General features: G+C 35.4%; 1 protein-coding gene across 1 annotated transcript in view; it reads right to left on the minus strand.

Annotated features, from left to right (window-relative positions):
• The window catches only part of EPYC (epiphycan), a 53543-nt gene extending 40840 nt beyond the window's left edge, over nt 1-12703 (minus strand). Inside the window, exon 1 of the mRNA XM_004459826.3 lies at nt 12532-12703. Coding sequence (XP_004459883.1) covers nt 12532-12696 — 165 coding nt within the window. The 5' untranslated portion in view covers nt 12697-12703. The remainder of the gene's footprint in view (nt 1-12531) is intronic.
• Nucleotides 12704-13150: the final 447 nt, after the last annotated feature.

Consider the following 13150-nt stretch of genomic DNA (forward strand, 5'->3'; position numbering starts at 1 on the left):
ATCAAAAAAAAAATGATTTTGACCTGCTAAATTCTCAGATGTGTGTTAGCATTTTTAGCAATAAAGTATTTTTAAGTTAAAGTATGTACATTGTTTTTTTAGACATAATGTTATTGCACACTCAATAGACCACAGTCTAGTGCAAACATTACATTTGTATACACTGGGAAACCAAAAAATTCATGTGACTTGCTTTATCTCAATAGTCTAGAACCAAACCCTCAATATGTCCAAGGTCTCCCTCTACTATAAATTGGATGACTTAAAACAACAGCAATTTATTATCTCCCAGTTTGGGGGACTATAAGTGTGAAATTGAGGTGTCATCAGGTTTTGCTTTCTCTTAAAGGAAAGAATCTATTCCAGGTGTGGGTAGAAGGCAATACATGACATTTTTTGTTTTTTGGCAACATAACTCAATCTCTGCTCTGTCACATGATCATTTCTCTCTCTCTCTCTCTCTCACTGTCTGTCTAAATTTCTTCTGCTTATAAGGAAACAGGTAATATTATAATAAGGACCCACCCAATCCAATTTGGCCTTATTTTAACTAATAAGATCTTCAAAGATCCTGTTTCCAAATGAGGTCACATTCATAGGATGAGGAGTTAAAACTTGACTGTATCTTTTTTGGAGAATACAATTCAATCTATAACATGAAGATATTATGCAAATAGAACATGCACATACTTTCTTCTTGGTGTTTTCCTCCATCTATTTTAACATGTAATTACTATATGTAAATTCCCAACTTGAAAAGTTAATGCCGCTTTGTATTCAATACAGTGTTTAAATTAAAAAAACCCTCAATACTAAAGAAACTAGAGTTGATTTAAGGGCTTCATTCAAACATCCCCTCTCTAGTTTAGGTGTCCTCTGGGACCTGGGACCTCAGCATTTTTTTTTCCCTTGTTCCTATATCTATTTTCTCATTTCCTTAACTTGTAGTCAGAAAATGGCATTATTCCATTTTTAGTTGCCAGAAAGATTTTCTACTTTAGTTTTATCCTGGTTTATTCAGGACTCCATTTGCCATTATCCCCTTAGGCTCCAGAAACTTAATAGGTTTCCAATATCTTAGTTCTCACAAAATGTATCATCTAATTCTAACTGAAAGTCCCCAAATATTATTGGTAGAGAACTTTGGTGAAAGATTGAAAAATATTATCTAATAACAAAGTCAGTTCATGTTTCCTTTTCCCTGACTGTCCTTGTTCCCCAAGTAAGGATGCCAGAAGGATAATTTGGCATAGGTTGAAATCAGCAATCTCATGAGAAAGGGAGAGGGGGGCCAAGGAAGGGAAGAGTCAGTCACAGTAATTGAAAACAAAGAAATTGGACTGGAAATAAGATATTTGGAACCTTCCAAACTCTAGCGCTTGATTTTATGATGAAGTAATTCAGTATGTTTTTTTTTTTAAGTTTCAGTCTTTCCCACCCCAACACATGGCAATTGTTCCTTCTAATAGCCTTTTCTAATAAACCATGTTTTTTTAACCTGTAGCACTTCCATGCATAAATTGTTTTTTCACTTATGATGATGATGATGGTGGTGATCTAAATATTATCAGATAGTCATTATAGACATTTTAAGTAGAAAAAAAATTGTGCATTTAGAAAGGTTATCCCAGGGAAAAACAGCTGAGAGCCAATTGCCTGTGAAAGGGATCATCATTATATTAAAAATTGTTTTCACTATCTAGTATCAGTGGCAAATCCTTAAACATTTCAAAAATTTAGAAATCCACTTTATCTCTTAGGGGCAGAATTACCTTAAATTCTAAATACTCTATTATACCAAAATGGCAACCTGAATCCTCAATACACTCTCTGTATGTAGTCCCCTTGGGAAGCTGAATTATAATAAAAAGATTGTTGATAGCAGAAACAAAGAACTCTAGGTAAACCAACTCTAAAATATTATAAGGCAAAGAAAGAGCTATTTTCTAAGGGATCAAAATCTTTAAATTTGTTGTCTATCACAAGATTTTTGCAGCCATTAACATAATAGAAATCACGCAGCCAATGGGAGAACTCTAAATAATGAGTAATTGGTCTAGCCCACATTTGCTTCTGTGACCTCCCTTTTTCTCTGTTCTACCAAAATTTGCTGATCCCCTTCAAGTTGCCGTTCTCTCCTTAGATATGTTATAGTTTCAATATAGTTGTAGTTGGGGAATTTTTATTGTAAATATTGTAGATTTCATCTCTTTCTTATTTATGTTTTATTTAATCAGAGTATTGATATCTTAACTCCAAAAAAACACATTTGTGAGAGACTTGATGCAACCTCATCCTCAGGGTATATTTTAGAGTGTTTGTCTTTTAATCACTTGAGAGTCCTGTGGGTCCCTGGCCCTGGCTTCCCCTCCCTAAGGGATTCTCAGCCATCAGTGTCACAGCTGTCTGCCTGCCCCAGGACACAAGTTAAAATATAACAAATTTCCTCACAAGGAAACAATGTACAGATGTTATCATAGACTGTAATTTTCTCCAGGCTGTACAATTCTTCCTACAGTAACATCACCAGACCCCATGTGGCCCTAGCAGGAACTCTGTTATAAAATGTCATCCCTCTGAGATCCTTTTTATTGCCTCTCAATTTCCCGCCTCTTCATAGAGCTCTATCTCCATTCACTAAACCACCACCACCAGAGAAAATCACTCCTGTCTGTAAGTTCCAATAAAAAAAGCTCATGTCTGACACTGTACTGAGTGTGTTCTTTGGTCTTGTGGCTGCCCCGACCTGTGCTCTTTAAGAGCTGGATTGAAACAAATCATATATGAGAAAGAATGGCATGTATAATACATACCTGCATGCATGCCATTCAATTCTTTAAAGCCCACATTGACTGTTACAGTTCTTTACTGTCCACACAAACTTGTCTTTAGCTTGTATCGGCCTGTGTTGAAATCACAAGCCAATAATTGTGTAATGTGATAGAAGACAATATCAAGCACCAAGTGCTAAAGCAATAATTCTTGAACAATTTCAATGCCTGTGTGTATATACCGTAATAAACACAAGGTAGGTCTCTATATCCTTAGAAAACTCTAGGCAGGCAGAATTTTCCCTAAGAGAGCAAAAATGAGAAAATTGATGAATTAGGGAAGATCCAGTGAAAATAAGACATAATAAAGGCGAATAATAGGCTAGACAATAAAGGGCTCAGTTCAACCCTGAGTTAGAGTAGTCTGATAGGGAAACCATATCCAGTAGGATTAACTAACTCAGAAATATGAAGGCTTCCAAGATTTTTTACAATAACATTACTTTTGGCAGAATCATGGTTTACTGATTTTATCTGTCACTGTAGAAGAAGTCACAAGAAAAAATATAGAGAACGACGTTAAAAGAAGAAAATTCTGGACCAGAAAACAAAAAAGAAATAACAGAGGACTAGAGAAGTGAACAAACCAAATTAACAAGCATAATAAATAAAATGATTTAAAAAATCAACTGAGCTACATTCAAAGAATAATTGAAGGAAGTCAAACACCCAAGCTGGGTTCCGTCCCCAGAGATTCTGATTTCACTGATGGGAGTGCGCGTGTGGCTTGGTCAAAGGCTTTTTTTTTTAAGTTCCAGGAGATTCAAACCTGTGGCCAAGGTTAAGAATACTGCACTAGAGTGGCAAATAATTATACTGAATAGGATGTGGAAGAAGTATTATTTAACTGCTAAAACATTCCATTGTTGAGCAGTCTTGAAGAGAATATGGCAGAGGAATTGTTTTTCCCTAGGCCCCGAGGGGCACAGGCTTCAGAAACATCAATAGCAGCTTTAGTTCAGGAATCTGCTGAGGTTGATTCTCTAGGTGGAAGAAATATGGGGAGACGAGAAGACACTCCGGGAGGCAGATTTCTTGAATTCCATAGCAAGAAGCAAGGGTAGAAGTGAGGCACAAAGCATCTAAATATGCAGAACCCTCCTGACTCAAAATCCTTGCTCAAAAGAGGGACTATCACCTGATAAAACACACATTCAATGCAGCATCAGCGGCCAGAAACACAAGGCTTTGAATATGCAGATAGAGAAACACACTTCAGGTAAGAACTGGTAACCGGACCTACCTCTCTTGTAAATTTATAAATTGCACGAGAAGAAAGGAGTATCTCAAATGCCACTCTGAGTGAAGAGACTTTGTGTGAGGGACACTTTTCCTAGTTCAGTGCTTCTCAAACCTTAGATGCATCAGAAAGACCTGGAGGGCTTTTTAAACCACCACCCCTCCCACCCCCGCTCCCCTGGGCCTTCTCTGGAGTTTCTGATTCTTGAGTTCTGAAGGCGAACCTGAGATTTTGCACTTCTGATTAGCTCTCAGGTAATGCTGATGCTGCCAGGGTCCAGGGACCACATCTAGAGAACTGCTATGACAACGGTAGAACATATGGCCCTAACTTAGGTCCTGGTAGGAGAGTTCTTCAAATTGAATTCATAGACCTTGGACCTGAGATAAATGACACAGGTTGACCAAAGAAACGATTTTTTTCATCTACTGTCCTTCAGATACCACCAACTCTCTACTCTGGTCTCTTGCAATACTGGTCTCTGGCTGGTTTGCAGGTATATAATTCTTTTTTCCTATAATAACAATTGCAGAGGCTTGGAATTAACCTGTTCTTTAAATTTGCTGGGGAAAGCACCAGGTTGTGATACTATTTCATATGCAATCAATGATTTGTCCTCTTTTAATCTTTTTTTTTTTTTTTTTTTTTTTAAAGATTTATTTATTTATTTAATTTCCCCCCCTCTCCCGGTTGTCTGTTCTCTGTGTCTATTTGCTGCGTCTTGTTTCTTTGTCCGCTTCTGTTGTCGTCAGCGGCACGGGAAGTGTGGGCGGCGCCATTCCTGGGCAGGCTGCACTTTCTTTTCGCGCTGGGCGGCTCTCCTCACGGGCGCACTCCTTGCGCGTGGGGCTCCCCTACGCGGGGGACACCCCTGCGTGGCAGGGCACTCCTTGCGCGCATCAGCACTGCGCATGGCCAGCTCCACACGGGTCAAGGAGGCCCGGGGTTTGAACCGCGGACCTCCCATATGGTAGACGGACGCCCTAACCACTGGGCCAAAGTCCGTTTCCCATGTCCTCTTTTAATCTTGAGGCCAAGAGAATCATGATAATGAACTAATAATTTATGTGCAACTGAAGTAACTACACCTGTGCCTTAAGAGTCCACTCAGGATGTAGTCACTGAAAGAGTCCAGCTTCATAAAGAATCCCTCTAGCCAAGGTAAAGCAAAATGGTGTGACTAAATGAGTAACACTCCCAAACCAATGGTCTCTCCCACCTTTCTTTGTAGAGTGTGCATTAATGGTTTAAGTGACTGGGCAAAGCCAGATTGGGAGGCAAACAGCTTCATGAAACTAATCACTCAGTTTAGGATCCCCAAAGTGACACTCAGTTCCTGAGCAGAACCCCAGACCTTCAATGGATAATATTAAATGACAGGTTTATTTTCCACTACCAAAAAAAAAAAATTATTTGAAATCCAGAACATTATTTGGATTTTCACTCTAGCATTAACTAGCATTTTTATTAAAGAAAATGGAATGGAAATTTAAATGGATCTTTTTCCCCAGTTTTTCTGCACAGTTGATAATAAATCTTGATGCTATTTCTCTGTTACTACTATGTCATGAATTGGCTTTTAAAGGTATTAAAAGACTCTGAGCTGCTCAGCCTGTGTTACTAAAGATGCACTCTTATGGGTTTAACATACTGGCATGTAGATATGTTAAGAGTAATGAAATTCTGATTTTAAAATGAGCCTGGTGCTCAAATTTACTTAATTATCTAAAAGAATGTGACCACGAGCATTTGGCAATGAAAGCTGTATCTAATTTTCTATTTTATCTTGAAAATAGATGAGGAAGAAATGCATTTGGCAAAGATCACTCAATTTCCATATTTCTGACAAAGTGGCTTTCAGTGCAGAAGGATCTTCTTACCTATTTCTCCCTTAAATACTTTGACAGCTAAAAGAAATTCTTGGATATTGTGTTCATTGTAATCACTGCAAAATTGTTGTTTTCCTGATTTCTAATAATTGAATTGCTTAAGTTGAAAGAAAGGAATCCTCAATATTGGATGTAGCTAAAAGAAGTAAAGATTAAAGAGAAACCGAAAAATAATGAAGGTTTTTTGCCAATGTCTCTCTGCTTTGGCACTAAAAGAACCTGGCTTAAATTCTAGTCTGAACTTACTAGTTGAATAACCTTGGGCAAAATTCTGATCCTTGGTTTTCCATATTAAATGGGGAGAACAAGTCTCCTTTCCAGGGATAATTTTGAGGATTACTTTATGTTGAGAGTATCTTAAATAAATTTTGAATACAAAGAAATTACTGGTAAAGACTATCAGCATCCTTTTTATTTCCTTGTGGGTCTGCATGATTGTATATTTCTTAGTGCTTCATTTATTAACGTTTTCAAATAGCTTAACATAAAAATCAAACAGTTTAATACTGTTTTTAAAAGAAGCGTATGGAAAGTCAATGAAACTATATTAAAATATCATCAGCAAAATTCTTTCCTGCCGTCTTCTAGAGTCTTCAGTGAAGAGTAAGATTAGGTATTTTCCCCCTATTTGGAAAAGAATATTACAACTGAGTTAAAGTATCTTCTTCCAATAAAAGTTATTTTATATGTAAACTTAAAAATATACTGTATAAATTAATCAAAGTGAGATATAATTCCAAATATAAAAGATAAAAGCACTCGTGATTTTTGTCACCAGAGGAAACAATAGAAATATTACTGATTCATTTACTTTTTGTTAAGATCATGTAGCATAATTTTTAGGCAAACTACTCTTTAGTATTAACAAAGTTCTATACCAATTTATTATATTGTACAGAGAATACTTAGGATCCTTTTTATATATAATTAGCTAAAGTGGACTTTGACTTCCATAAGGATTTTGATATTATCTTGATTCTGCTTAAGTGATTTCTATTGTTACATAGGCATCAACATACATTCTAAAATTATTTTATCTGGCACTGTATGACAAGTGAAGATAATCCATTACTCAATTGTTAATAGATAAAACTGCCTTTATTAAACTGTCTCTTCATTCTTACAATTCCACTAGCTTTAATTTTCATTCCTCCTACAAATCTAATAGCTTCTTCATCTCTAGATACTTGTTTTTCCCCAAGCTGAATCAATTTATTTCAATTACAGTTTTCTTTATGAGAATGATTCAAAACAATCTAGCCACTCTTTTCTCTCTATGAAAGGGAACAATTGGCCTCAATTTTAGGATCTTTTAGGGAGTACTGGCAAGGAAAGCATTCTTCCTTCAAGAAATTTCCTGTTGGCCTACTATTACTGGTATCTCTTTATTAGTTGATATTTATTGAGGAATGCATACCCCATCTCACTCCAGAAAGGATATGAGACAATTTTAAAAAGTGTGTAGGGTAATACCTCAAGAAAACTACGTGAGCTGATTTGAGTGACAGGAAATTAAATGTGGGGAGATAACATGAAATCAGTGAAGAACAAGCCAAAAATTAGGCTCCAGATTTCCGAATAGCTGAAGCAAAATGACAAAAACAATCAGTTCCAAGATATACAGCCCAGAAAATTAACAAATTAATTACAAGTTGCAACCCATTCTGACACTGAAGACTGAGGGAAAATTCTCCTCTGTATCCTTATAAAGGCCAGTACATGCTATCATTGCAAATGCTCCCCACACCATCCTTACAGTAAATGCATTCAAGAGCTCCACAGAACTTTGTCATATAACATTTCTTTGTATGTGTTAATGATATGGACACACTGCAGATGCAATTAAGTTAAAGCAATCTACGTGCTACTAAATAAATGTACTATAGGTGAAGAGCAGTCTGTTTTCTGGAGGGAGCTGAGGAAATTTTATATTAGGAATGGAAGTTCACATCCCTTCACAGATCTTCACAGATATTAACACATGTGTGGCTACCTTGGGGCAAAAGACATTACTCTTAGGCAGGACCAATATTTTTCTTAAAAAACAGTTCGAAGTACCCTCCGACCTATGGAGAAATGGGCAATTAAGAACACAAAAACTGTGCCATGAAAAAGGCAAAACCAAATCTACCTTCATCAGAAAACAGTCTCAATTTAAACTACTCAACTATTATCAAACTTTGAACAATGTCGTTTTCTGAAAACCCCTTAAGACGAAAGAGCAAAATCTTTCCCTAGACTACTAAATATGTTACATATATATATATATAAAATCAAATATATATATTTAATTAGCTTGTTGACCATAACCCAAATACATTGAAGAGTGGTTATCTGTAAATTATTATTTTGAAATAATATTAAACCATTATTTTTTATAGTAATTAATTGAGTCAGTGTCTGTAAAGGTTACTTTTAGTTTCATCCACTTATAAGAGAATGTTTTTCTTTCTCTTTTAGGAGTGGTGGAACATCTGACATTCTGTTCATCTAATACTATTATCAAGGTAAAATGGCACTTTGGAAAAGAGTTGGAAAGGTTGGGGGGAAATACAGTCTTTCATTATCCTGCTGGAAATGATGTGACAAAATATCATCCTTACGGATATAACATTACTACGTGTGTAATCTTAGTCAAGTTACTTAATTGTTCTGTGTCTCAATAGCCTCATTTGTTTAATAGGAATAGTAATAGTACTTATGTCATAGTTTTCTCCTTTTTTTGTTTTTTGTTTATGTTATAGTTTTCTTGTGAGGCATAAACCAGGTAATGCATGTAAAATGCCTAGAGCAGTACTTGACACAATTGAGTAAGAACTCAGGGTTAGCTATTAATAATAATAATATTAATAATAATAATAGAAATTCAGTAAAACCATCAGAATCCACAGAATCTATATTTTAGTCATATGTCCTACAACTAATTCCTATTCATACCATTAAAATAAAATGAAAACTCAGTAAAAACTTCAAACCATTTTATTTTGTAAAAACACATTTATCCACTGAATAATACAGTATTATGATGGAATTGCTGGAACTAAAACCTTCTCCTAACTTAGAATCCTTTAGATTCTGGGTATTCTAGATCATCAGAAATCACATAAGTCTAAAATATTTATCGCTTACAAGTTTCAAATATTTTAAAGAACCTTTCTGAACCATTATGGAGACAATGAATATACTACCATAAGTAGAAATCAACAAAATTCTATTGATATTCTAAGACTGGGGAGTGGGGATGGCTGGGCTCATTGACTGGCTAAATGGTGGATTCACAAACGCCTGCCTTGCAGTAGTATAATTCAAATTTGGTTTTCCGAAGAGAAGTTTCAGTTATTACTTGATGTGTAAGTTTTCTTGTTGCACAACGAATTGCCATATACTTACTAGCTTAAAATAATACCTATTTTTAGTTCACAGTTTCTGTGGATCAGAACTTCAGGGCTGACATGACTGCTGCTTGGGGTCTCACCAGACCAAAATCAAGGTGTTGACCAGGACTGTGCTGTCTTGTGGAGCTCAAGGTCCTCTTCCAGGCTCACATGGTTAGGACAGAATTCAGTTCCTTATGGCTATAGGACTTATGTCTCCATTTCCTTGCTGACTGTCAGCTTTTCTCAGTTCTTAAAGGTCCCCTGCATTCTTTGTCATGCAGCCCATCCATCTCCAAAGACAGTAACAGAAAATTTCCCTTGCATTGAGTCTCTTATGCGTCAAATCTTGTCTCCAAACCATGATTTAATGAACTCATAAGATTAAGTCAGACTCACCCTTTCTTAAGTCAACTGGCCATATATAATCTAATTACAAGAATGATATCCCAAAATATGCCCAATCTCAAAGATGAAGCACTGTGGACAAACTGGGAGATGGGTCTCGTAGGGAACAATTTAGAATTCTGCCTAAAAGCTATGTCAAAGTCTTTTAAGGGTTATCGGTCAAAGCCAAGACCAAAAGATCTACTACATTGTCCTAAAATGCCCAATCTTCATAAATTATAAGAAATAAACTAGCATTTATTTCAGAAGCCTTATTCAGCTATCCCATTCATTTATAATTTAAGAATAGAAGATAAATTCTAGGTTAAAACAAGCAAAACCGTATCCTTGGAGTTAAGGATAAAAGCTGAAAAGGCTTATCCTGCCATTCTCCATGTGCTTTATTCACCATGATTTTTTCATCAACATGCCCTATAAGGGTATATTAGCAATATTCAGCCAGAAGTGTCACATAAGATCAAGAACATTTGGAGCAACCAACCTTAATTTATAATGAAGAAATAAGGAAACTTACCAGGAGTCACTGGAATCTGGACTTCCAAAACTGCATTCAAAATATTCATGTCATGAGTAACTATGTTCTAAAATCCATTCACATTACTGGATCTATTGACTTTATTTTAGGCCTTCCCTTAAGGAATTATAAACTAGTATCTATTTCTTTGTAAGGCAGTTCCTATTCAGAAAATGTTAAGATCTTCGCTAAAGTTCTTTTGAATTTCATTTCTCCTATCATCTTACTTACCCTATCAACATTTGTTGTTTATTTTGAATATTATTATTATTATTATTCTGTGTCTGTGTGTGTGTGTCTGTGTATGTGATGGGTGGGTAGATTGGTTGGTTTTACTGCTAGACCAAGCTTATAAATATATTTTTAATTATGCAAGTTTATATTTTCAAATGTGTTTTCTCATTATACCATATCTGAATTCATTGGTAAATCTACTGACAAACAGGTTTTCTGATGATGACTTCACCACACAGGATTGTTACATCAGGAATGCCTAATTCTTAGTGGCTACTTGGAGCCCTCAGTTGTTAAGGATTCTAGTTTGTCTGGGCCACTGTGAAAGAATTCTGTGGAGAATTAGAGATACTTGCATTGGGTAAGGGCTGGGGTAAACAGGATACAATGCAACCCATTTGGTTCTTGCAGCATGGTGGATATTCAAGAATGTGAAAATACAGAAGAAAGGTTGTATAGGAAATCATCTTAATATAGATATATTTATTAGCTCAAACTTCTTTATGGCAGGAATAACTGCAGAAACTATTGGGAATGCCCAGGGCTTCCTGGGCAGTGAAAAGTTTCCAGCAGTAAGGAATGGGTTAGAAAAGTCCTGCAGATAAAACTCATCTACTTCACAATTTTGCCTCAGGCAGCTCTGGTCCCAAATAGTATCTCCTTTTTTGTGTATTTGGCTTTCTCAAGGGAATAAATGGAAACAGAATCCACTCCCCAATCCTATTCAAAATGGAGGATGCACTTTTAGTGACCATTAAACCTTTCTGATATTGTGATTTTTATTTTATTTTTTTGAGGAATGACAAAATTAATTCATCCTAAAATACTTAATTTGCTAGATATGCATTAAGAGTTTTTTATATCTATGAAAGGTGAAAAAAGAAGCAGAGTAGATGAGCTAAGCATTGGAATATGTTTTTTTAATTCTCTAAATTGATGCATTAGATTGCTGATACAGAGGCCACATGGAGATTGGTGTTAAGTACCATAAATTCTCAAGAGAAAATTCCCTTTATAGAAGCCATAAGTGAAATCACTGTTAGACTAACAAAGATTTCCTAGATAGAATCATAACCAATGTAAAAAGAAAAGAAATTTTCTAATGAGCCTGAAACTTTACTAAAAAAGTGGAAAAGGGAAAGGGAGAAAGGAGATTGGTGAAAACTCTAGTGAAGATTTCACATTTATATTTCATGAGGCAACATAATATGGTAAATACTAACTTCTTAATAAAGATATATTTAAGTTCCATACAACTTAAGTGTATACTTTTACCTAAATATTTCAAATTTTATATACCTCGTTATCAAAAATGGTTATTTTATGAAGATTTACATTGGAATGTGCACAAAATACATTATGATCCTGTATAAGTGATGTAGTTTCCCCTTTTGTTTATTTATGCTTAATTATTTTTTGTCAATGTTGGACATTACTTACACTCTAATATTTCAAGGTCTGTTTGTTTTCTGATTTAGAAAGATTAGTCTGTACTCTTTGGTTATGTAAAAGCCTAGCATTTAATTATGACCATGTCATATCAGATTTGCCTAATGGTCTGTGACCTTGCCAATGCCCACATTATTGCTAGAGAAATAACCAGTCATTTAGGGAAGCCCATTTATTTTTGGGTCACAGTGGCATTCTCACCATTGTCTTTTTTCTACATTATTTTATTTTCTTCTAATTTACATTTTTCTCCTTTACCCCAAATTTTGCTCATTGTTACATATTTACTAACTCTCCCTTTCTTTGCTGATTACTTTTTCCTCCAACTTTTCTCTGTTCTAACTTGATAGAAATACATTTTTTTTTTATTTAGTGAGACGACATGAAGGGAATGTAGTGAATAAGAAAGCTGAGGCTGTTGCAGTGTCAACCTTTGACAGATTGACATGCTTTGGAGAAGAGGCTAATTTGAAATGATTAAGATAAAGCTGCTCTACTTTTAGATATTCAAAAAAGTACCTGAAAAGAACAAAAGCAAACCATCCCTCATCCAAAGCCTTTGAAAGTATCAAGAGTGAGCAGGTCTAATTACCTCCGCTTGGTCAATAGGTATGCTTTCATAGGTGTATAAATTATCCAGGTCTTCCAAGGTGGCATCATAGGTTTCTGAGTCATAGTTGATGGGCTCCAAGGTGGGAGCAGCCACAGCAGCCTCAAAGATGACAAGTCCGAGAACAAGTCTTGCAAACGTTTTCATTTTCCAAGCTCTCCTAATGATAACATTTTAAAAAGCATAAATATTTAATTGATGGTAACTTATGAATAGTTTACACCAAATAGGAATGATAAATCAATATCAATGCTGAGCTTCTCAAGCTTATAATTTTCTTTACATCGATAATTTAATAACATACCACATGATACCATACAGTTTCTGAGGACCGTTGACAAGAGACGTTCAAAGCAATTCACATTGTTCTAATGGAAATAGGATAAATTGATTTCATTTTTTTGAGAAAAAATGGAGAAAATGAGATGCAGAAAGATTGTGAAGTGCTTTTTCACAAAAGTCTTTTACATTACCTAACAGTTTTACCATTTAACAAGGATTTAAGTTCTATTTGATCCTTTCATCAAATCTGGGAGATATGGATGATGAGGAAGATCGTCATCCAGACCATTTTAAGGAGGAGAAAACTGAGACAGACTTG

Source organism: Dasypus novemcinctus, chromosome 12, assembly GCF_030445035.2.
Source record: "Dasypus novemcinctus isolate mDasNov1 chromosome 12, mDasNov1.1.hap2, whole genome shotgun sequence".
Classification (NCBI taxonomy): Eukaryota; Metazoa; Chordata; class Mammalia; order Cingulata; family Dasypodidae; genus Dasypus; species Dasypus novemcinctus.